Genomic DNA, 26,005 nt, shown 5'->3' with positions numbered 1-26,005 from the left:
CTTGATGTCTTCAGGGATCAAAGGATCCTTTTTTGATCTTTCCGCCCTGCCATCGGCAGCATGTTGGCATTTGCTTTCTGTCTTCTCCTCTCACGTCCCCAAGATGGCTTCCTCCAGACTAGCTCGTCCACACACAATCATTACTAACGGCTGGTGGGGAAAAGGGATGGATTTTCTTTTGTGGGGGAGAAGAGTCTTTTCTTTGCCCTCCACTGCTCTAGCAAACTTCCCCTGAGGTCTCTGGTTAGGATTGGGACAATGCCCTTACCCTAACTGCAAGGGGAGCTGGGAAATTGAGTATGTGGCAGTGGGCACTGGGTCTCCTGGCAAAGAAGAGCTAAAGAATGGGCACTCATTAGGCAGCCAACAGGGTCTTATTAATCTTGATGTTCCAGGGCCCCTTTGTGCCTGGCAGAGAGCAGGCCCTCAACACATCTATGGAATAAATACAGTTGAATAAAAATGGATGCAAAGTTCCCTTCGGACATCATTGACTTTTTTCGTAGAGGCCGTTGCTGCCTAAATGATATCATTTCTCAGTAGTACATTCAATGTGGCTCAATTAAAAATTGTACCAAAAAGTTGTGTGCCTTATGTGCCCGTGTTTCTATTTGATGTATGTGATGCTTGATTTTCTACTTTGTCCTTTCTTTACTCAGCATGGTGAGCAGTGGAATGAAAATGCCTGTACCACGTGTATATGTGACAAGGGTGAGGTCAGGTGCCACAAACAGGCCTGCCCTCCACTAAGATGTGACAAGGTATTTGAGAGAGTGTGGCTTGGTTTTCAAAGCTTTATCCTGGGTCATTTGAGCAATGCATTTCTCAGTCCAGTGTGTCTTTTGAGGGAATCGAAAGTTTTATGATATTCAGAAATATTTGATAAAGATATGAAAGACCTGCTTCCTAGGAAGGAGGCTGAGGTAGAGAGGAACTTGCCTCATCTGGGTTAGGTTAGGCAGTGGGGGGAAAGGAGCAGCATACAGTGTTGGCCTTTTATGTCCTTCTGCCCATTGGCGCAGATGTTTTCAAAGTCTCCTGAGAACTGCCCTTTACCCGCTATCTTTGTTTCTTCAGGGTCAGAGCAGGGCTCAGCGTCACGGGGAATGCTGTGAGGAATGTGTGTCTCCTGTGGGAAGCTGCTCGCACAACGGGATTGTGCGCTACCAGGATGAAATGTGGAAGAGCTCGGCCTGCGAGTTCTGCGTGTGTGACCATGGCCAAGTGATCTGCCAGACTGGGGAGTGTGCCAAAGTGGAGTGTGCCCAGGTAAGAAGTGAAGGCATTTCCACTTGGACTGTAACAGTTCTCCCCAGTGGGAGATATGGTCCCTCACCTGTTCCTTACTTTTTGGCAGCAGCAGAGGCGACAGCCAGGTTGACCACTCACATTTCACAGAGCCTTCTAGCACAAAGATTCTGTGGTGTAAAATAAATGTCACTATGTGTTCAGACTGGCTTGGAACAGCCCCCTGGAGCTTTTAGCTCTCAGTGCATCTGGTCCGATTGGAAGCCCTGAGCCAGAGACATGAAAGGGAAGGACTTGATAGGGGACATTAGCCTATCAGTCAGTGCAGCTGGACCTCATGGCTGGTGGCCTGCCCGGCTTGCTATGGTTATGAAACAGAGGTCCGCAGGTGCTCCCGCGGCCGGCTTCTGTCGCAGGCCCTACTGGCAGCACTTAGCAGAAAAGAGAGCCAGCACCTACTGCTGCTTCTGTGGATCAGGAAAGAAAACAAAATGTTTTTGTTTTTGTTTTAAAGAGAGAGGGAGGGGAACCTCCTAAATAATTAACGCGGATGACCTCTGTTGACTTATGCTATCTGCAGAATTTCTAGAAGCTTCTAACAAAGCAGCCTCTGTTTGGACTATAGATGTATATTGTAGGGAAATTGCTTTTTTTTTTTTTTTTTCTTTTTCTCTTTGAACTCAATTTTGACCCATTGCAAAACAAATTGCTTTGAAAGTTGTCTCCTTCTCCCTCACCGCTCCCATCCGCCCCACCAATTTCCCGCAGGGTTGTGAACTTGAGTAGATGAGGGAAACTCAGAAGATCTGAAGCACTGGATATCTGTGAAGTCATTTTTCTTTCTAGTTCTTCTCCCCCACATCTCAGCTCCTCTTAGCACTGAGCTGGGGAACAACCTTTCAAACAGGGCTGTCAATGACAGGGTGATTTTTCATTTTGTCTCCTACTTCTAAGTCTTGGCAGAGCTGAAACGTATTTAGGTAAAGAGGGTCTTGCTTTTTGCAGATTTATTTCCCCCCACATGCCTTTTCATTTCTTTTCCTTCTTTATGTCAGGGGAGTCAGAATGGTTGGACGAAGATGAGAAAAACCCCAGTCAGGGCCCTTTTTTTCCCCTCCCTCTCTCTCAAGCTGAGGCTGGGCTTCCTGGCCTCGCCAGACTGCCGGGACAATGCTGCGTTATTTTCTAAGATCTTAATTTGCCGAATAATATCCCAGGGTTTATGGAAAATGTGGGAGAGGTGATTCTGGTAGCGTGGGTCCTTTAGCCACCTATTTTCAGTTAAGTCTGAGCAAAGAGTCTCAATCACAGATAATAATTTGACCCAGGGTCCCCAGTGCTAATGCATTTCCAAGTTCCTGCTATCCTCTGTGACACCTACCTGTGGCCCCATGCACCAGGTCTTCTTCTCTGTTCTTAGGAAAAATGGGGAGCAACAGCGGAAGTACATGAGAGGGCCTCGGTTCCCCTGCAGTCACCCCCCAGCACTGTCTGTTTCTCACTCCCACCCCATCCTCTCTGTTAGGAACTGAGGAGTTCTGATGCCTTTAGCCCATTTCTCTAGGTCCTTAGTCAACTAAACTGGTGTCTTCCAGGTGGCACCTGCGTTTCCAAATGTTGTTGAAGGCACTGGGTTCTAAACTGGAGACACTACCAGAAGTGAAATTTTAACCCAAATTGAATCTTACCAAAAATATCCCTTAGCCTTCTTTCTGTGCCACACTTCTGCAAATAGCTCTGTGAATGCCTGGAGTGCAAACTTCCTAACTTCTGCTTAGCTTGGTAATAAAAAGATGAATAAGACACATTCTAATCTCAAGAGTTCCCAGGCTTTTGGGGGAAGTCAGATACATCAACAGCAATCACAGTATGCAGTGGCGTCAACGATAATGGAAATACGAATGAAATGCATGAGAAGCATCTGGAGAAAATGACCGTCTGCCGAGGGGGCAGTGCAAGTGTGCTGTTGGGATTTTTATTCAAAATTCTACCCCACTTTCCGCCTTTCCTAGAATATCACGGGCATTTGGTTCCTGGATACCAAGGGTAGATTAGGTCTAAGTGTATGTGCGTCCACAAAGAGGCAGAAAAGTCAACTTGTAGAAGAAGAGACAGAACTATACAGGTTCACCGTTGTAATAATGATCCCACTGGTTATCAACAGCAATGTTCTGAGTAGCATGGAAATCAGCACATCATTTTCCTTTGTTAAAAAAGGAGAAAATGGCATGGCCTTTGTTTTTGATGTATCCAAAAAATCCCTAGACATTGAAACACAAATGCATCCATAGTAAAATAGCACAGTATGAAGATTTTCATTTTTTTAAAATTTTGTGTCATCTTTGAACATGAATTCAGATGGAGAAGTCAAATTACTTGTTTTTAAAGGACCTAGCATTCATACCTGGGACATAAAATGGTGGTGGTGGGGGGAGGGTAGGATCGAAGCTTATCACAACATACACGGAAGGGGATGGGCACACTGCACGTGTGAGGTGCCTTTCCCTTCTCCAGTGGAGGAAAATTCCCTCAAAAGAGTGTTTCCTTTTTCAATGGGCAAGCTAGTGGACTCACACCATCTTTCGTCTGGTGGATAGATGTTGGTGTGATTCAGTGGGGGAGGGGTTAGCAGATTCCATCTGGCCCATGCAGCAGAATCCTCTTAAGAAGAAAAGAATTAGTTTTGTTCCTCAAAGCAATTTTCTCAAAGGAAAAGTCAAATGCTAATTGGAGCAAGCTCCCCACCGCAGTGAACTGCCGCAGTTTAGGGCATCCGGGCTTCTTCTATAAGTAGCAGATCTATTTAGGACTCCCTACCTCACCCCAACTGAATCCTTGTTCCCCAGCAGCAAGACCTGCTGTTATTTACAGTAGCGTTAGAAGCCTCTGAACAGCCACCCTCCTTGCCCTACTGGGATGAAGCAGGCTCCATTTTCCGTTTGGTCTCTACGCCCTGTAGCAGGCACTCAAGCAGCAGTTACGCATTTTGCCTTTAATAGAAGTACAAATACTCAGTGTCATTGTTTTAAACAACTTAGATTACCTGCATATAAACCCCTTTATATGCTTTGAAAGCAGATTTCACCATTTCTGGGTTAGGCCTGCACTACCAGCTGATCTGTCACGTTTCTGCAAAACAATTTATATGTAAATACGCCCGCTCTCTGTAGCATCCCCTGCTCTCCACTGGCCTCTGATTGGCATTACATTTTGATGGACAGCGATCTATACACGACTCCTTTCTTCCTGAAATCAGTTTTTAGACACCATAAAAAGTTACAGTCAAAAAAAAGTTACAGTCATTCATGTATTTTTGTATTTCCTTTAAAAGTTCCTATTTCCCTTCATTAAAATAATACATATTCATTTTAGAAAATTGATACTCAAGAAAAGTAGAAAAGAGACTTTAAAATCCACCCATCATGCTACAGTTCAAAGACAACCAATGCCTTTATTTTATACATTTTTTAGTGCACAGTGTTTTTAAACATAAAATATCCCTGTGATTTTCTGTTGCACAATTTCACATTATTCAATTTTTACCTAACGTGGTTTCTGCACTTTAAATGTAATGTAGATCCCAAATTAAATGTCTTGATTTAAAGAAACATCACCATTCTTTTCTATCTTTAGAAAGTGGAAAGTACTTTAAAAAATACTCTTTAGCCTATAGGTATTAGATGTTAGTATATGCACATGAAAAATTGTAAACAGAGATTGTATCTTTCACAGCAGATTCCCTGGGAGGCAGGCTTGCAGTGGAATTATACTAAGTGATAGAATTTATAATTATTTAATTTTTTAATAGTAAGCATTTGTTATTTTATTATAGAAATAAAAATGATGAAATTATTAATATTGGGAAGTTAAATTAAAATAATAAGACTTTGTAAGTTAAGTATCTACCCTCTCAGTGTGACCTTTTTTTTCTTCTTATAATTAATTTAAAAAAATAGTAATTATGTGAGCTGGATAACAGATTCAGAATATTGAATGAAAATTAGTTGTCTCCTGTTTAATTTATGCTTGAGACTACATCTGTGCATAAAGGGATGTATCTCATTTCGTATTCAAGGAAAAGCGTTGGTTTGATTTGAACACTGATAATGAAACCAAATCACAAGTTCAACCTTGTATATTTAAGATCGCCTGATCCTTTCCTGAAACTGGTAACTTTCCAGGAGACTACAACAATGAACAATCTTGGTCGTTCTGATTTCGTGTGAGCTCCCAGGCATGGGTGGGGAATGATGGAGGGCTCTGTGCACGAGTATCACCAGAGCTGGAATGAAAAAGCTCTTGGAGGGGTGAGCTGCACGGCCTAGGTTGTCCGTGGGAAAACAACACGGGGAGAGGGAATAAGCAGAGGGCCAGAGCAAAGGATGTGCTGAGGTTCTTCATTCCAGTCGGGGAATCCCGCTGTTTTGCAATTTGGCACTGCTACCTAGAGATGGCAATTTGATATGTGCTTCTGCAACCCTTACTTCTACAGGGTGAAGAATTAATTCATGTAGATGGAAAATGCTGCCCTGAATGCATTTCAAAGAATGGTGACTGTGTTGATGAAGAAAATGCAGAATTTGTGAGTATCAGGCTAGTAACTGGAGACTATTAAAAATTAATAATTCAAGATTAGTTTAACGAGGGGCCGTTACCTTCTCATATCTTTCAACTATTCCTTTGTTCAACAGATGTGATTGCACACCTACCATGTGCCAGGTACTAGAGACACAGAAGCAAAAAGCAGATGGAGTCCCTGCTCTTATGGCGAGCTTATGCTCTAGTGTGGGGACACAGAGGACAGATGCCTGCCCACATCAGGGGGTAACAAGGACTGCGCAGAGAATAGAGCAGCTAGAGAGTAGCTGAGGGGAGGGAGGTGCTTTTTTACATAAGGTGAGAAGTTTGAGCAAAACCTAAACGAAGTGAGAGAACAAGCAAGCCACATGGAGACCAGGGGAGAGAAAAAGTGCTAGGAAGACAGGCCAGCAAATGCAAAGGACTGAAGCAGAGGTGTGCGTGGTGCGTTCAGGAAACAAAGAAAGTGAATATGGCTGGCACCAAGTGAATGAGGGGAAAAGATTTGGCGATGAGGTCCACTAGGTAGCTTGGACGCCATGGTTTTACCCTCACATACACGTGGGCGCCGTGCGAGCTTTGAGCAGAAGTGCTGTGACCTGCTTACTTGTGAAAGGGTCACTTTGGCCGCTCTGCGGGCGAGTGACGGAAGGGGGCAAGATTGGAAGTCATGGTCTGGTTGGAAGGTCTTCAGCAATAGTCCAGAGGTGGTGATGGTGTTTTGGTCTAGGGAGGAAGTGATAGAAAGTGATCAGTCTCTCGATTTATTTTGCAGGTAGAATTGAGAGGATTTTGAGGGATTGGATGGGGCGGTGAAATTTCATGCTAAGGTTTTATATTTTTTTTTTAGCTTTTCTTTTCTTTTTTTTTTTTTTTTGCTTCAAAATGTACTTTATTATGTTATGTTGATCACCATACATTACATCATTAGTTTTTGATGTAGTGTTCCATGATTCATTGTTTGCGTATAACACCCAGTGCTCCATGCAGAATGTGCCCTCTTTAATACCCATCACCAGGCTAACCAGAAGACATGAACAGACATTTTTCCAAAGAAGACATCCAAATCGCCAACAGACACATGAAAAAGTGCTCAACATCGCTTGGCATCAGGGAAATCCAAATCAAATCCTCAATGAGATACCACCTCACACCAGTCAGAATGGCTAAAATTAACAAGTCAGGAAATGACAGATGTTGGCGAGGATGTGGAGAAAGGGGAACCCTCCTACACCGTTGGTGGGAATGCAAGCTGGTGCAGCCACTCTGGAATACAGTATGGAGGTTCCTCAAAAAGTTGAAAAAAGAGCTACCCTACAACCCAGCAATTGCACTACTGGGTATTTACCCCAAAGATACAAATGTAGGGATCCGAAGGGGTACGTGCATCCCGATGTTTATAGCAGCAGTGTCCACAATAGCCAAACTGTGGAAAGAGCCAAGATGTCCATCGACAGATGAATGAATAAAGAAGATGTGGTATATATATACAATGCAATATTATGCAGCCATCAAAAGGAATGAAATCTTGCCATTTGCAACGATGTGGATGGAACTGGAGGGTGTAATGCTGAGCAAAATAAGTCAATCAGAGAAAGACATGTATCATATGACCTCACTGATATGAGGAATTCTTAATCTCAGGAAACAAACTGAGGGTTGCTGGAGTGATGGGGGTGGGAGGGATGGGGTGGCTGGGTGACAGACATTGGGGAGGGTATGTGCTATGGTGAGCGCAGTGAATTGTGTAAGACTGTTGAATCACAGACCTGTACCTCTGAAACAAGTAATACATTATATGTTAAAAAAAATAAGAAAGAAAGAAGATAGCAGGAGGGGAAGAATGAAGGGGGGTAAATTGGAGGGGGAGACGAACCATGAGAGACTATGGACTCTGAGAAACAAACTGAGGGTTCTAGAGGGGAGGGGAGTGGGGACAGGAGTCCATCAAAATCCTAGAGGAGAACACAGGCAGCAACCTCTTCGACCTCAGCCGCAGCAACTTCTTCCTAGAAACATCGCCAAAGGCAAGGGAAGCAAGGGCAAAAATGAACTATTGGGACTTCATCAAGATAAAAAGCTTATGCACAACAAAGGAAACAGTCAACAAAACCAAAAGACAACTGACAGAATGGGAGAAGATATTTGCAAATGACATATCAGATAAAGGGCTAGTATCCAAAATCTATAAAGAGCTTATTAAACTCAACCCAAAGAACAAATGATCATGCTAAGGTTTTATTTCTAAGTCTGCGCTTTTAAAAATTATGTACCCCAAGGAAAATGTATTTATCGTAATCTCTTCAAATTTGCTCTATTTATACAGCTCATATTTTCCACATGGGGTTTTGGAATGTTGATAAATTGTGTTCTAAAAAATAGGCCAGTTGATCATAAAGACAACTGCTTCATTGACCAATCAGAATAAGATGATAAGAATTGGGATTAAGTCCTCCGTACTTTTGCTTCATAATTTGGGAAAATTGCATCTGCCAACCTGTATGTGCTGGGGAGAGAGCACTGTGTAGGGTTAACAGTGGGGGCTCTAAGTTCAAATATCTACTTTGCCACATACTGACTATAACCTCAGACAAGTTACTTAATCCTCATCTGTGAAGAACGGATAACAATAGTACTTACCTTATGGGGTGATTGAGATAATACCTGTAAAGCACTTAGAACAGAACCTGGCACATTAAAAAAAAAAAAAAAAAAGCTAAAAAATGGCATCATTGTTATTATGCTGTTGGCATTGTTTGTTTCATAAGTGGTTTATAACTTAGTCATCCTTGTTTCTTAAGAATGTAGGAGATTAAAGGCTGCCTATATGTGTTGAATTTCTAATTTCTCAATCATAGTATCATTTTTCCTACCTGTTTTTGAGGTAAATTAAGCCAGGTGGAATAAAGAAAAGCAAGTTGTTTTAAATGGGTCTAAATCCCCATAAATAATGCTGTGGTATCTTACAAGACAGAAGAGTTTGCCCCTACAGGCTTAGATCTCTTGACTGTGAGTCCTTCATGTGGAAGCAAATTGAAGCCAAGTGCTTAAGCACAAAGAATAAGAGTTCAAAATTTAAAAAAAAAATAAATAAAAGACAGCTTCTAGCAAAAAGAAAATCCTTTAAAAGAATCTATAGAATTGTTGGACAATAAACAATACTTTAAAAGCAAATTTGTAATTAATCAATCATAAATTCCACATTTAAATCTCCCTTGAAGTGCTCTTGGTTTTTAATTACGGATTTTGTTATGATCCCATGAAAGATTTATGTTCAGATATGAAACAAATGCTGTTTTGAATGATTAATTTTAAAATACACTTTTCCTATTAAAAAAAAAAAAAGAATAAGAGTTCAAAAAAAATTTCCATGGCATGTTGTCTTCACCTCCTATCATATGCTTTTCTTGTTTTTTGACATATGTAGATTTTTTTTCTATTCATAACGAATGAAGTTGCATGTTACTTGGGCAAAATGGATAAGTCTTAAATGAGAAAATAAGTAGATCAGCCTAATGGTGTTTTTAGTGGTATAATAAATACATTTCTCTTTGTTCCTAGATGTCTTCAAATGCAAGTGAAGTTAAGCATATTCCAGTAAGTATAGATTTTTGACTGGTACACAGATATTTATAGAATTATTCTAAGCAGTGATCTACATAAACTGTCCTGGGGAACCTTAATGTCATAGTATTTCCGACAGTAATGTTTGATGGCACCATGGTCCAGTTAATGATAACTAAGACTTTAACTCATTGAAACTATTGCTCCTTCCTTACCCTATTTCCCCCCCACAATTAATGATTAATACTTCTCCAACTACAAGCTCCTACACGTACCTTTCCCTTTTTTGTGATGATTTCCTCCTTCTGATTTTTTCTGGCCTAGAAAATTCAGTTTAACCATCAGTGCAATTTCATGTTCCTCAAAGCATGGAGAGTTTTTGGGGTTTGGGAGTGTTAGCTCCCCAAAACAAAGCTGAGTATTCATTCTTCCAAGGTTTTTTGTAGGACAACATTCAATGTTTTCTTTTAAGGGAAAGTGCAAGCATGTTTGTTCACACAAGCAAGCTTATAATTTTGGAAGTTATAGAAAAAGGGGGCTGGGGGGCACCTGGGTGGCTCAGTCAGTTAAGCAGCTGCCTTCAGCTCAGGTCATGATCCCAGAGTCCTGGGATCGAGTCCCACATCCTGCTCCCTGCTCAGTGGGGAGTCTGCTTCTCCCTCTACCCCTACCCCCCTCTCATGAGATCTCTCTCTCTCTCATGCTCTCTCTCTCAAATAAATAAATAAAGTCTTAAAAAAAAATTTTAAAAAGCGGGGGGTCTGGTAATCCAGTTTGCCTTGAAATGGAAGAAAAGCCCTTCTACCTTCTCAAGATAATATTCCTGATTTTTTTTCTAATATTGTCATTAGTTTTTGCTAACTATAGCCACATTAATTGTTTGGAATGTTCAACATCAGTTGGCTTGATAAAAATTTTATTGGGGCGTCTGGATGGCTCAGTCATTAAATGTCTGCCTTCGGCTCGGGTCATGATCCCAGGGTCCAGGGATCGAGTCCTGTGTTGGGTTCCCTGCTCAGCGGGGAGCCTTCTCCCTCTCCCACTCCCCCTGCTTGTGTTCCCTCTCTTGCTGTCTCTCTCTCTGTCAAATAAATAAATAAAATCTTTAAAAAAAATTTTTAAAAATAAAAATTTTATCAAATATTGGTATTATATAATATGCTCTAATATCCTTCCCTGTTTTACCTCCTTCATCACCCCAAAACATTCTGGTAGGAACTTTCGTCTCTTTCCTATCTCCAGGGTGAGTGGGATAGTGAGCAAAAAGGAATTGCTCTTTATAATTCACTTTGAATCCTTCATCAAAGTACTAATGTTTATTACCATAATTTGCTTGGCTGAAAAGAATACTTCAACATGAGAAAGCCCATGCACAACTACAGCCCACTAAAAATGGTCATACAAGAGCTATCCTTTTGACAATATAATGACTCTACTGTTACTCTTACTTGAGTAACCATAAGGAAATTCAGGGCTTTAACCAGCTTCCCAGTTGTTATAAAGATTGTATGTAATGTACCTGCTAATCACTAAGTACATAGTAATCCCCTCTGGTGGTTTTTTTGTTTTGTTTTGTTTTGTTTTTGGTGAGATAGGCTGAGAAACAAGTGTTACAGGCTTCTTGCTTATTCTGGGAGCCCCAGAATGCTTTCCCAGTTTATCAGTGTGCCTGGGTTCTGCATTAAAACAAATCAATTATAAACAGAGAAGGAGAAATATCTTCCTTTTTAAATTTGGGACTCTTCAACTGCTGTCCTATTTCAGAGTTAGATTTGCATGGTAGGGAGCAGGACCTTCATTTTGTCCCTTAGGGAAATTGTAGGTTCTCCACCAGCAAACCGTCTTCTGAACTTTGGCAATTCTGATAGTGTCATTCTTTACTGTTTCATACAGGAGGGGGAGAAGTGGGAGGATGGCCCTTGCAAGGTGTGTGAGTGCTGGGGCTCTCAGGTCACTTGCTATGAGCCCTCTTGTTCACCGTGTCCAGTGGCCACACTATCCCAGGTGGTGAAGGGACGGTGCTGTCCAGATTGTACGTCAGGTGGGTCCGTGTCTGATTTATTTCTGCCGAGATATTTTTACTGCCAAAAACTTCAGAGAGATCTTCTTTTTCCCTTCATGCTTTTTTTTTTTTTTTCAAGTCACCTACTAGGTTGGTTGGTTGGTTTGTCCCTTGCTAATTTTTCTACCAAATGATGTTACTGAATCTTTGTCTATGTATTTGCCAAACTCAAGAGATTATGGGTATGTGATCTTGGGCAAGTCCTTGACCCTCTCTAAATCTTAATTACCTCATTGGTAAAATGTGCCTTACCTACCTTGAAAAAATTATTATGGATATCAGCATAAAGTAGGGAAACTTGCAAAGGCAAATATATGTGTTAGGACTGTTCCGTTGTTGAAGCTGTAGGAACAATTGCTGAAAGTTTGTTACAGGTGTCCTTTTTTTTTTTTTTTTTTTTTAAGGTGAGCTATTAAACAGATGGTTCCTTTTGGAGTTCTCAAATGGGTTTTTGAAGTTTAAAGACTCATTAATTTCTTCCAAAAGAAAATTTTATCTACTTGTTCTGCAACTCTGCTTTCAAATCAGCTGGGGTTGTATTAGTTCCAGTTAATAATTGTTGGCAAGCACTGGCGTTGCTCTGGCTGGGCAGTAATTTGCCTATAAGCTTAGTTTCACTTGGAAAAGTGGCATTTTCTTCCATTTGTATTTCATAATTAATTGTTTTCATCTGTGGGTCACAATTTTTCATATTGGCAGTTGCTTTTGTTGCACTCAACTTATTTTGGCTAATCACAGTGTTTCTATGAAGAGCTTATCATGGGAAAAGCGAAGCAACTCTATGGTTTAATTATCTTACCTTTAGCAATGTGGCTCCCTGAGCTTTCCAGAACAAATATTTAGCATATTAAAATGTACTATACCTTAAAAAGCAAGTCCTTGACAACTTCAAAACCTGAAAGAAGTCCTTTGCTGACAATTGCCACTGAATTCAATGATAATCCCAGTTGTTGGGAATGAGATTTGAATTTTGGAGAAAAAGAAGAAAGCCTTTTTTTAGAAAAAAAGAAGAAAGCTTTTTTTGAGAAAATAACTTTTGTAAAATTGTGTTTTGTCTTAACTTTCTATGCATGCCAAAGCTTAAGAAGAACGTCTAAGAAATCATAAGTTATTGAATTCATTTAAATCATATATTACGGAGCTGGTAATTCCTGTTTGTAGAGGCATTCCAGCAGGTAGAAGCATTAATAGGACTGTTCAGTCATGTTTTTAGTGTCTTCAGTTTGTAGCTACCGGAGACAGTAATAATATTTCAGACAAGGAGAGGTTCTTTGAAATCTTGCACTGAAATCACTTTTGCTATTTGGGGGCTTTTTTCATACCTAAGTTCCAGAGTTTTCTGTTCTTCATATTCTATACAACTGCATATACTCTGTAGATTCTTTTCTGGAAGAATGTAAAAGAAATCCTGTGGTCTTTACTAAATTCTCTCTTCTTTGTCCCTGATTGTAGTTCGTTGCCACCCAGACTGCTTGACCTGCTCTCAATCTCCAGAGCACTGTGACCTGTGTCAGGACCCCACAAAGTTGCTGCGGAATGGACAGTGTGTACATAGCTGTGGTCTGGGATTTTACCAAGCTGGAGCTCTCTGTTTAGGTATGGCTCTGGGCAGACAGCCCAGATGTGGACTGAGGCCCACTGCTGTAAAGGAGGGGGTCCATGCATGCAGGAAATGCACAACTTCCAAAGACCATTAGAGGGTAGTAACATCAGCCATGAGTTACTTGGCATCTCTACCCGAAGGTCTCTTGCTTCTAACATTTCACAGGTGTTTTGATGCTTACTGAGAGGCGATGTGGAGGTCAGATGTTACTCAGTAGTCGTGATATGATTTTTCATTTTTTGAAGACTTTCAAAGTTAGTAATATCTCCAGGATTCTTGGTGTCATTTATTACAACACTCAGTTAATCCAAGATAGAACTTTAGAACTGACATGTGCATTTGAGATCTCTTACTAGAACTTTCTCATTTTGCAAGTGGGGAACGTGGGGGCCAGAGAAATCAACTGGTTTGCTCAACATCACACAGATAATCGATAGTAGAGCTTATCTCCTGTGAGTTACCGGGAGATCCAGAACGGGTTCATGTCAATTTTCAGAGTTCTTATGCATCTGAGAAGATCTTACCTGGCAGACTTTGGCTTGTTTGAGGCCAGGTCATCGTTACTTTTTCTCCTATCTCTGACTCATGGAGCTAATTATCCATTTAAGAGTGTGTTGGTTTATACCCCAGCTGTGAGTATTTAGCTGCTCTGTGCCTCAATATTCTTATCTGTAAAGTGGAGTAATACTGACTAGTACCTTCCTCAGAGGGTTCTTATGAGGATTAAGTGTGTTAATACACATGAAGTGTCTAGAATAGTTTCTAGGATATTGTCAAGCCTCAATAGAGCTTAACTGCTTTTATTATTTTTGTAATTATTTACTTCTCCCTACTTTCCTGATTCCTAATCTTTAGCCTTTTTGAAAGTTATTTCTATCTCTGCCATGGGTTGTGGAAGAAAAGAGACAAGGGATATTCTTAGGAAATGGTTGAGGGAGAAAGATATTGGGGGCTATTGGATAAGAAGAGCAGACTCAGCAGCCCCTGGCTTCAAATGCCAGGTTCACGTGACCTTGGACAAGTGACTTAACCTCGGGGAGCTTGTTCCTCATGTGAAAAATGGGGTTAATAATATCTACCCAGAGGCTTGTTGTGGAGATTAAATGCATTCCTACATAGAAAGCACTTCATGCAGAGCCTGGCATGAAATATGTGCCATATAAATGAAGGCTGGTAAAGTGACTCTCCTGCCTTTCTTGTTCTCGGTGTCTCCAGAGCCTCAGAATTGGGCTACATAAGAATTGGCACCGGGGTGGCATCTTTGAGCTAATCAGAGCTGCCCCTTTTTTCTTTCCCCCCACCCGTGCCCGGAACTAGCCTGCCAGCCTCAGTGCTCCACGTGTACCAGTGGGCTAGAGTGCTCGTCCTGCCAACCTCCACTGCTGATGCAGCATGGCCAGTGTGTGTCCAGCTGTGAGGACGGCTTCTACCAAGACCGCTACTCCTGTGCAGGTAAGCCCTGGCCCAGCCACCGAGAAAGCCACCCCCACCTCCAAGAGATCTGGGGCCACCAGGAGCTGTGAGCAGTTTTTCAAGTACTGAGAAGAAACTCTGAGCGAGACTCTTGATGGGCCGAGAACTGTGGATGAGAGAGATGACACATGTTTTTATAAGCTTATTAGTGCTTTGGTGATGTGTGCGTGTGTGGTAAGATTTCTCGAAGTCCTTCTGCACATGCCTAGGGGCCCTGGAACAGTTCTTAATTCAGATCAGGGTGGTCATTGTGTCGTAAGTCCGATTCCTTCCTTGTGTGCATACACAGTGCTTAAATGAAAATGAAGGGAGAAACAGATCTATATTTTTTCAAAACTTTATTTCTACTTGAAGAGTGAAGGAGAAACAGAAATAAGCAAGTGACATCATGATAGGAAACTTGGACAAGCAAAACAGATGATGGCATTTACATTTACTCTTTAGTATCTCTATACTTCAGTAGCTTTGTGTGTCTAAATTAAGAACTAGTCGAACTTCTTAATATTATCATAGTCTCTGGAAGTCAGAGTGGTCTTAGTGCAATTTGTTGCTTATACTGGGCCATTTTTTCAGTAGTGATTATAATCTTGAGTATAAGTAAAAAAGTAAATGTATAAAGAATGTTTTAAATGCAGGAATAGGAAAAAAAAATAAATGCAGGAATGGGAGATGGGGTGGAAGCAAAGACAGAGGGTGGAGTTCTAAGCTTATCTGCAGGCGACAGAGGATCAGGTATGCTCAGAACCTAAGGCAGGGTGCTCAGTGGCAGGCAAACCTGAAAAGGCAGACAGGCCAGAGGGAGGGTTCTAGGTGTCTTACAAGGAACTGTGGTAGCTAGGTTTTGCAGCTGAGCAGGACAGGGTGCAGAGATGTGATGAGCATTGAAGGTGGGCCAGTCTGAGGGTCAGCTCATATGCTTCCTCCTTTTATGCTCTTGGTTAGATTTTCAGGAGGATCATTTGGAGGGAATAGAGTAAAAAAGAGTAAGTGCATGGTATTTACTGGCTCTGCGGGCTGAATGAGCTCTGTGGTATGTGAGGTCCTATGTGGAAAGTCTGCTGGCCTCCATTCCAGGTTGTGCGCAGAAGCAGGATCCACAGGCTGATGGAAACCATCTTGAAGGGAAACACTGGTACTGTTTATGTCGTACAAATAGGAGGATGGCAGGACCTACCCTGGAGCCAATTACATTGAGAATAGAAGACATGCTAGCTCTCTGCAACCCGTAAAAATATCTTCTGTATCCCCAACGTCAAGGGCTGCACAAAGTGTTCAGCATTTGTTCAGCAGTTTGTTGAACAAGTGTTTGATGAATGAGGAAACGCATTACCCTTTGGGGATCTTTGAAGGACCAGTGTTTCAATAGGAGTCTCAGCCATAAAAGATAAAAGAACACTTAATGTTTCTTACTTATCGTGTTCTGTTTACCTTTACTTTAGAACAGGCTTAAAGTGGGCACATCCAAACACCTTCCTAAGTATATAATGGTTGGGCAATTTAGGTAAACTGCTAAAATTTCAGTTTGATGAAGTTACTGAATGTAGTCTCTTCTCCTTTCTTCTATCCCATCAAAGAGACCGCCTGCTAGCACTCCTGTGGCAGATTTGCCTTTAAAAAGGGAATTAATTCCCCCTAGATTTTATTCTTCCCTCCGTAACACCTCCCCCCATCCACACATCCCACATACATATTTACTTTTTTCTCCCTTTCTTTTGGGGGGCCATTTTCCTTTCTCCCATGCCTGGTGTTTTAGTGGGGGATGTTCATGCTGTTATAGGGCACTTTGAAATGGGTAATGTTTCATTTGATTACTGGTTTACGTAGCTGACTGCTTCCACATTCCATCCACATACCCATACACAAATGCCTCTGGTAGAAAGTTGCTGGGAAAATTTGTTCATGCTCCCTCCAGGGAATTAAACCAATTTGCTTTAGTTCAGCCTGGTTGCATTTTTATGCATAAAATGAGAAGAAAGAAGAGAGAGAGAGCGAGAATGATCTTAAAAATTAAAGCTAAACTTGTGATCAATTTCCATATACTGTTTCAATGCTGAGACAGCCCAAATAAGCTTTCCAAATAAGCTTTCTCATTATTGGAATTTTTTGCAACATTTGTGCTTGTGCTATTTTTGGTGGCTTTTCACCACTGACCTTGGAATTCGGTCAGTCAACCAGGGCTCTTCCAGCACATGCTGAATTTTCCAAGGAGAAGCCTGCCATTTAATGGTAATAACAGGTTTTTCTGGATTGATTCCTCTTGGCAGGGTCATTTATGTGGTGACCGGCATAATTTGCCACTTTATTGACCCATCAAAACCAAAAGAAAGTGAACACTGTGCTGAGGAAATTACCAGAAGTTTACTGGAAATTACCTAATATTCATGCTCACTGTGTCAAATACAGGGCTGAGAGACAAATATGGGGCAGAGCCAAGTGGCACATAAACACATGGCTCTTCAGCACGAGAGTGGGAGCAGGTATACCAGAGGGTCAAAAGAAGGCTTGGGGTCCTGCCAGAGAATTGCATCCTCAGGGGTCCTTATCATTTTCCCTTTTCCCTTGAGTTTTGTGGTATACACTCCCATACACACAGGGGCAGATGAATGTGTTTGTATGTGTGCAGATATTAATGTTATTACTACATTCTTGTGCTTGGTTAAACTGAATAGTGTTGTAAACACAGACCACATTATGCACCCGCATACCAGTCACTGCTTTATTTCCTCGGCCTTCTCCGATTTTTGGAGTTTGATGCTTCAATCGCTTCACCTGAAGGCTCAGCACCAGCCAGTCTTTGTACCAATCTAAGTCAGGGACAGACAAGATAGACATGGCCCCTTCTCTACAGCAGGTAGGGCCAAAGAGTAGTCACTTTCTCAGGGACCAGAACTCATTTTTTAGACCTGGCACTTGGGCTTCTGCCTTAACCCCTAGGCTTCCTCTGCCACCAGCTGGATCTGGCCCAACATCCCTGTTGCCCACCCTGTCCCACTCTTCTTGACCCTGTGGACATCAGGTTCTGGACTGGGCTTCTCCTTTGGTTCCTTCTACCTTGTCTGTTGTGACCCATTTCCAGGAATTAACAGCCTGTCCCTGAGTCACCCCAGCCTGATGGTCAGGCTTGACCCAGGTAAGGATGCTCCTTGCTTGCCCCATCTACCACATGACCTTGTACCTTTCCTGCATGGCTCTTGGGTACCACTTGTCCTGGATTTATTGTGGTCTCTCTACCAGAGTGGTGGTTCCATTACCTCTTCTTAGAAACCTTGTTATGGAATCTAACTCTGGATCCAGACTCAGCTCACTATGCCCTGAAAACATTCTTCCTTACCTGTCTTGCCCCTCTTTTCAGTCAACCCCTGTTCCACTCTGGTGGGACCGCTGAACTATTGCACACACAAATCCTAGGCATGGGAGTCCATGAGAAAAAAAAGTTGAAAACAACCAAACTAACACACACCATGCAAGATTCGTTTAAAAAAAGTAGTTCATAAGACTATAACTTTGAGTAAAGAAAGAGTAGAATTTAGCCCGTTTTTACACGTGAGTCAGTGTTTGATTTGTCCGATCCAAACTTCCAGTATTCACAAAGGCCCGAGGATGGAGCTATGCGTACCCCGTGCCAAGTGCTCCCTTCATTCTGCAAACCCAGAGATGGGAGGGAGTGTGACACAGTGCTTAAGACCGTAGGCTTGGGAGCCAAACCACCGGGATTCCAGTCTTGGCTCTGTCACTACAAACAGTATTTTTTTTTTAAACTCCACACTTCAATTGCCTATGGGTAAAGCAGCAACAGTAATGTCTGCCATATAGCCTCGTTGTAAGGATTAGAGGAATAAATTCACATATGTCATTTAGGATGGTGCCTGGCATTTAGTAAGCCCTCCATATGGGAGACTTGTATTTCTTCTTTTCATTGTCCTTCTTCCCCGTTCCATTTCGCTCTCTCCTACATTCATTCTCCTTTGAGCACTGCTTGAGGTCCTGAGGATATGAAAAGAAATAAGACTCTATCATAGAGTTTCCTATCAGTGAGCTTGCAATCAAGGCAGGGTTAGCTGCTGGTTACAGGGATGTAAAGAAATAATCACATAAACCTGCAAATCCGTGCAGTTTATTCTATATCTGATTGCTGTGTAGTCTTAGACTTTGAAGCTTGAAGAACGAAGCAATTGAACATTTACAGGTTTGTATGAAGGAGGGAATCATTTTGATTCTTACCTCTGCCACTTACTGCTATCTGGCTTTGCATGGGCCATTTAACTGCTTTGAGCCTCAATTTCCTCAACTGTAAAATGGGGACAATGTCATCTACTTTAAACCATTATGATGAACATTAGAAAAGATGTTTGAAAAACATAAATATGTTATGCCTGGCACATAGTGTGTGGACAGCAAAAGGCAGCTGTTGTCATCGAATCTGTTCCTTTATTTTTCAATTTATGGGAATGAAAATCAAATTGCTTACGTTAAGAAACAGAGTTTTGTGCCATTTGCGTCTGATTTCAAATAAAATCTACTTTCATATGGTATGGAGAAGTAAATATAGGGAACAGTTTACTATATTCATCACAAGTTAAAATCCTTTTATTTTTTTAAAATGCTCAGATTAAGTGTTGAGAGTCTGGAATTTTGTTTCTTAGCCAATACTATGGTATAATTAGAGGGAAAACTTAGGGTAACTGAGCCTGGTAAATTTACATAGGGGATGCTGACCTAGTTAAGATTTAAAAGCTGTAGTTTGAACAGAGGAACTTGTAAAGTTAGTTATTTGTTGGAATTTTGTTTGACCAGAGCAGCCCAGCCATTTGTGGAAATGAAGTGCTGACCCTTGGAGCCAGAGGTCCAAGGCAGTGAAGACTTAATGGGTCTTGGCATTATGTTCCAGCATGTGGCTCAGCTCAGTCTGGTTGTGCCCGGGGCAGAGCTCTTGGCAAAGGCATTTATGAAACTGCTGTTCTGGAATCCTCAAGAAGACAAGGAACCCCTCCTCACCCCCTGGTTCCGTCGGGATGGTCATGGTGAAGCTGGCATCCTCGGCGGCCCCTCCCACATCCCCCAGAATTGGAGGGTCAGTCCCTGTTTCATTGCCAGATTGCCTCATCAGTTTGGGGACCCAGCACATCCTTCCACTGTCTTCACTCATTCTGTTCTGCTCTTTAAATCGTATGCATTGTTTAAACCTTCTCTGATAGTATATTGCAATTATGGTCTCTCCCTTAATTGCTGAGTGTCTTGTAAAGGGGACTTATTGCTTCAAGTGATATTCTTGTCTCTTCCATTCTGTGTGTGCAAGGAATATTTGTTGAGTCTCTTTCATGTACCAGGAACCTGAGATACAGAGTGAATGGACGGAAAACTGCCCAGGCTTGAGGAACTTACTTCCTCAATGGGAGAAGAGTGTCAGTAAAGAAGTATACAGAAAATTTCAGATCATTACCACTCTATGAATTCATTACTATCAGTGCTATAAAGGCAGTTTTAAAAGGTGTGTAATAGGAAGTGACTGATTCTTGAGGCAGGGACAGGTTTTACACTTCTGAATTCCCCATAGTGCTAAGCACATAGAAGGCCCTCTGGAATAATTTTTGACTGAGAAAAGTGTAAGAAACCATTGCATGGAGGAGAAAGGACAGGAGTGTTCAGGCATGCCTAGACTTCAGCTTGCAGGTGACTTAACTTCCATTTAGCTTCTATTATTTACTTCCTATCAGCAATTCCTGGCTAGGCGTGGCCTCAGGAAAATTCCAGAGTCTCGATTTTCCCCACTGCTCTTTTTCTTCCCTCCATCTCCCTCCTCTTCAAGATGGTAGAGTGCCTTATCAGAGCTGGAAGGGTTACTCTTAAACACAGCCATACACATATACACACACACACACACACACTCACACCCACCCACATACACACATACACACACCCACATACACAAACAAAAAAAACAACTAAGCCGTTCAGAAGGGGGAACAACAGGATTGCCCTCCTGCTGTCCATTTCTTGAGGGAACTAGACCCGGGGAAACAGGTGGCGATGGTACTCCAAGTCCTCTCCCGCTTCGGATGTTCATGTAGAGGTTAAATGGAGAAAAAGTAAAAGCAGCTGCCATCCTTGTGCCCGGGATCTTCGCTGCCAGCTATGTTTGGCATTTGTCTGTGCCGCTTACAGACCCTTGCTGTGTGCGCCAGAAGACAAATGACAGACAAAAGCATCACATACCAGCAGAGAAAGGCCGCCACAAATGCAAGGGAGTTTATCTTCCAGACAGATCCCGTTCTTCTGACAAATCTGAACCCCCAAATATTTTAGCCGTGGATTACAAACTAGGGACAAGTCTTCTGGCTTTCGGCCCAGTTCCTAGGGTTCGCAGTTATTTTAGCTGGACTCTATGGCATGCATCCTCTCTCTTTTTCCTATTCCCCTCCCTAACACTCTCCCTGCACGACCTTGCCCTCCCTTTTTAGGCTGCCCACAGAGCCCACAGCCCCTCCGTGTTATCACTGTTGCCATCTGAGCAGGCTAAGCTACTGCAGCTGGCAAGTCTGAGAGCGCTCCCCGTCAAAAGCTTGGTTTTGGTTGGTGGTCCCTCTGGCTTTTCAATTTCCGTAGACAAATAGACTCAAGGTATCAGTGGAGAAATCGACAGCCATTTAATTAATAGGGGCTGAGAGAAAACCCAGGAGTCCTAGCAGCTGTGGGTTGCCATTGGTCCCAGCGGATGAGTGGAATCTGAGAATTCCGTTTGGCTCATCAGGCTGGGCCGAGGTGGTCACCGCAGTTGAAAACTTTTGCAGTGTGTTGTAGATTCAGAAGTACAGGTAGAGAGGGGCGCCTGGGTGGCTCAGTCGGTTAAGCGGCTGCCTTCGGCTCAGGTGGTGGTCTTGGGGTCCTGGGATCGAGCCCCATGTCAGGCTCCCTGCTCAGCAGGGAGTCTGCTTCTCCCTCTCCTTCTGTGTTCTCTCTCACACACTCTCTCTCTCGCTCTCTCTCTCTTGCTCTCTCAAGTAAATAAATAAAATCTTAAAAAAAAGAAGACATACAGGTAGAGGGGCAGGAGTGAGAGGGGGTAACTTTAAGAACGTTCCTTGTGAGCTGAATGTCTGCCATCATCCTCTGACTTATGTGCCCATGAAAAGCTAACCTACTTGTAAAATCTCTCTCCGTGTGGACCTGCCAAAGCCCCTGCCAGCTGGGAAGTCATCCCTTTGGTTCAAGCTCTACAGAAGACCCTGCTAAAAATTCAGATACGTTACCCAAGATGAGCAAATCATTCAGCTGTATCACAAATGTGGTTAATAGATTAATTAGCTATTTACCCAGCATGTGCCTTAAGAAAAAGGACTACAGGCATTTTTCCCCCCTTCCCCCTGAGTAGTTCTTTTTCCCCTAAGTATGAAATGAATTCCCATGTATTACAAAAAATAATTTGACAAAGTCAGTCAAATTCAAGGCACAATAAAAAAATCAGCGAAAAATCCCTGACTCAAACTCTCCCAAATTACTACTGTCAGTATTTTGGTGAATGTCTTCCCGATTTATGAGTGTGTGTGTGTGTGTGTGTTATATGCACAGACATACACACATTATTTTTCAAAGGTAAATCACACTCTATATATAGTTTTATTGCCTGCTTTCCCCATGTTATTTATTATCCTCCACAAAATCTTTTTAAAGCTGTTTTATAACTTTCCATCAGGGGCTATGCAAGAATTCATTCAGCTGGTCCTCTGCGGTTTGACGTTTGTTCCTAATTTTTCCATTATCATAAATAACCATGATGTAAACATTTTTAATAGAAATTGTGGTACATATATTTGATTAGGGTAAATTCTTCGACATGTGATTGCTGGGCCCAAGGGTATATTGCACTCTTTGAAGCCAGTGACACTTTAACATGTGACTCTCTTTTGAAAAAGTTGTGATTTGTATTCTGGCTAGACACACATGAGTGCCTGCTTCCTACCACCCTTGTCAGCATGAGGTATTATGAGTCTTCTTGTTTGTCAGGTTGGTTGAGGTAAAATGGACTCTTGTTTAATTTTTTGCTTTTACTGATTTTTGGGATTCACATGAGGAGAGTTGACTTCATCATACTTATCAGCACATTCCCCTGACTAGCCTGGGCCGGCTATTCCTCTCGCTCATCTATCCAGGCCTGTCTGTCTGCCTGTCTATTCCTTTTGTTTCCATAACTTATTCTCATTTCCCTCCCCGCCCCTCCAGCTCCCCACTTAAGTAACGATTCAAATGCAATTTAACATGTATTCTGTGTGTGCTCAATTTTAAATATTCATAAATATTAGTAGGTAGGTGTTTCATCCTTCTTTTCCTTTTTTTTTACTTTAAAGACTTTATTTTTTTTAGAGCAGTTTTAGGTTCAGAGCAAAATAAAAAGGATGGCACCGAGAGTTCCCGTTGACTCCCTGCCCTGACACATGCGTGGCCTCCCCCGTTATCAGCCAGCCTCCAGTGGACTGGTGTATTTGTTACCTCAGTGAATCCTTCTTTCCCCTTTTTCTTCTCCCGAAGCACTGCTTCCAAGATGCATACAGGTCCCTGTGTGCACCTCTAACTGATCGCAAGGAGCTGCTGCTCTCCTGTTTAATTTGCATATGTCTGGCTATTTATGAGGCTGAAGATTTTTTTCATGTAGTTGTATTTTTTCTGTTAGGAACTCCCTCGAGGACATCTGGGTCTTCAGAATGTATGAAGACTAGATATTCCCATTTCGGGATGTAAAGTTTTCTGTTGGCACAGGGAGGCAGGTTGAAGATGGAGACCCAGCCTGGAGGAGACGGAAGATTGTAGTAAAAGGATCGAAACTATGATTACTCCCATGAACTTCCTTTCCTTTTACATTTGTCTGGCCTTTGTGCTTCTTAGACAAGTAGCCTTGGCCTCCCGTGGGGCTGTGATGGGGGAAAGGAGAGTAGTCTGGCCAGCATCTGGGCTTCTCCTCAAACAGTCACCAAGCTATTTTCAGTCATTTTCCACAGGGCTTTGGTTGATGTGTTGTAGAGATTGCAAGGGAAGAGCTTTAAAGTAGGAGTCCTCTGGGAAAGGCTGGAGCCCTTTTTTGTAACTGCTGGAATAATCTCCGAGGGCTCTCTTTACGTCCTTTCTAAGTGAACCTACCTTTCCCATAGTCTTTACGGTCCTTTCCTCTTCTGTCTCCTGCTGTACTTTAATTTGCCCCCTTTGTACTTACTTGGGCTTTTGACGCCAGTTGAGACAAGATGTGCTAGATCTCGCACGGTATGCCGCTCACTGGATCACGCGTGACATTCTCTGCTCTCTCAAATATGTCATCTCACCATATCCTCATGAGTTATGTATAACAACTCTTATTCCCACTTTACAGATTAGGAAAGCAAGGAACAGTGAAATTGAGGGTAAGATAGAACATTTTTTCATCCAGCAAGAGCTTCTTATTGGAAATTTACCCCCCTGATAATACTTTAGAACTTGGCAAGTACTCTCCCGTCATTTGTGTGATGAGGACAAAAGCTAGCGGTTGCTACAAAATGGATATGGATGGGAATGAAGGAATCTGACTTGTGGATGACATAGCTGCTTGTGTCTGCAGTTTGGGCTGCTTCTGCGTAGTTGCCGGTGAAAACCCCCTTGGCAGTTTGGAAATCTGAACTGCAGCCTGATGAACCTAAAAGGGCCTGCTGATCAAGTGTGCCAATTCCCTGGGAATGGCAGGAAAACTTATCCCAAAAGGCCATGGGAAAGGTGAGGGACCAAAGGAGAAGCTCTTTCTCATTCCTGAGGGGCATTTGAACTGCAGGCTGAGCCCACTGGCGTCTGGGAAGGCTTCCTGGAAAATGAGAAGTGGCCCAAAGGAAGTGCTTTTAACACTTCCCTGGAAAGGGGCTGCACTGTATGCTTAGAGAAGCACAGGTTGAAATTTTTTTTACAGCAATCATCTATCTCAAAATTACCAAGTAACAAAAATACGTTTCTTATTTCTGGAGTCTGGTTTCAATATAGAGTTGCCAAAAGAAAGGTAATTTGTTCCTTTTCATTTTGAAATGAATTGCTCAGCAAGCCAGCACATGTCTTGCTATGCTCTAGAAAAGTCAGGGGCTTTCCTAAATAAATTATCTACTGCATGTCAGATAAGAAGATGGTTTTCTCTCATTAGCCCTCTTTTTAAATTTATTGCCACATTTTCACAATATACAGTCCAAACCCTGGGTGATCTGAAATGTATCACTAAGAGAAATTATGGTGAAAAGTCAGGGAGTGACCTTCTATTTTTCATAATAACCCAAGTGTAATAAAAGCCACATGTAAAATAAGCCTGGGAGAAGAGATTATCTGCAGCAGCATGTGTTCAGTGTTAGAAATTAGAAATCAATTGCAAAACACAGTAGGAGTGTGTCATTATAAGAAATGTGACAGCTCAAAAAAAAAAAAAGAAGAAAAGAAAAAGAAATGACAGCTCAGCATAGTTCCATATTGAAGGAATAAAAATCCCTTCTGCTGCCTTGCTTGACCATTTGAACATGCCTTTTGTTTGCTATGGAAACAGAGAAGGTGGCCTCACATTTGGTATTCTATACAGATGTAGCATAAGTACTTATCATCATAAGGAGATCTGGATTCCAGCATTTATTAGGTACATTTACAGCCTCAAGTTTATCTAGCTTAAGTTATCACATGTTCAGACTATGACCTCATGATTAGTTGTTTCCATGTAGAAGATAACTGATAGGATGACTGTCATAACCGGTAAAAAAAAAAATCTGTGTATTCATTTAACATACATTTAATGAATGCTGACTTTGTACCAGTTACCAGTTTGGACACTGGGGGTTTGAGATGATTCAAATGTGGCCCCTGTTCTGGAGGATACTATATTCTGTTGAAAGGGGTTGATTTGTAACCAAATGAATAGGACATAGGATAAATAGCATAAGAGAGGAGATACAACGTGCTGCAGGAACACAGAGGAAGACGGGACTGTTTGGACAAGTTCAGCAAAGCTTCCCAGAAGTAGTGACAACTTAAGCCTCTCAAGTGTAACCAGGATTACAGGGGCTGTCGAAGGAGCTGGAGGCATTGCCAACTGGGTGAATCCTGTGTGGGGCATCTGGAACCCACGAACCCGTATATGGCATGCTTAGGGCACCCTGCTGCATAGAACTGGCCTGCTCGAGGGAGGTAGCAGAAGGCAGGGCTGAAATGTTAGGTGCAGCTCAGTTTGTGACAGGCCTGAGTGCGGTCCCTAAGCCTGTAGCCTCTATCCTGCTCATCCTTTGGCCCTGTTCTGATTGGCAACACTAGGGATAATGTTAAAAAATATTTAACAAGCCATATGGCACAGATCAGATTAGTCTGAAGGTTGGAGGGGTGGGGACGGACCTGAGACTCTCTCCTGTGCCAGACCTTTCAGTTGCTGGAACACAGTGTCTTGCAGGCTTCCCAGGGATGAAACCAGAATCATCAGGGAGGGACCAGGATGACATCCCTTT

At 42.2% G+C, this 26,005-nt stretch overlaps 1 protein-coding gene across 1 annotated transcript in view; it reads left to right on the top strand.

Annotated features, from left to right (window-relative positions):
• The window catches only part of FRAS1 (Fraser extracellular matrix complex subunit 1), a 417,216-nt gene that overhangs the window by 183,909 nt on the left and 207,302 nt on the right, over positions 1-26,005 (top strand). Inside the window, exons 8-14 of the mRNA XM_035004710.1 lie at positions 660-761; positions 1,078-1,269; positions 5,741-5,830; positions 9,388-9,423; positions 11,284-11,431; positions 12,905-13,048; positions 14,373-14,507. Coding sequence (XP_034860601.1) covers positions 660-761; positions 1,078-1,269; positions 5,741-5,830; positions 9,388-9,423; positions 11,284-11,431; positions 12,905-13,048; positions 14,373-14,507 — 847 coding nt within the window. The remainder of the gene's footprint in view (positions 1-659; positions 762-1,077; positions 1,270-5,740; positions 5,831-9,387; positions 9,424-11,283; positions 11,432-12,904; positions 13,049-14,372; positions 14,508-26,005) is intronic.

Source organism: Mirounga leonina, unplaced genomic scaffold (genome assembly GCF_011800145.1).
Source record: "Mirounga leonina isolate KUSES-001 unplaced genomic scaffold, KU_Mleo_1.0 Mir_129, whole genome shotgun sequence".
NCBI classification, from domain to species: Eukaryota; Metazoa; Chordata; class Mammalia; order Carnivora; family Phocidae; genus Mirounga; species Mirounga leonina.
Note: the sequence above shows the minus strand (reverse complement) of the source record. Positions and strands in the feature narration are given on the sequence as shown.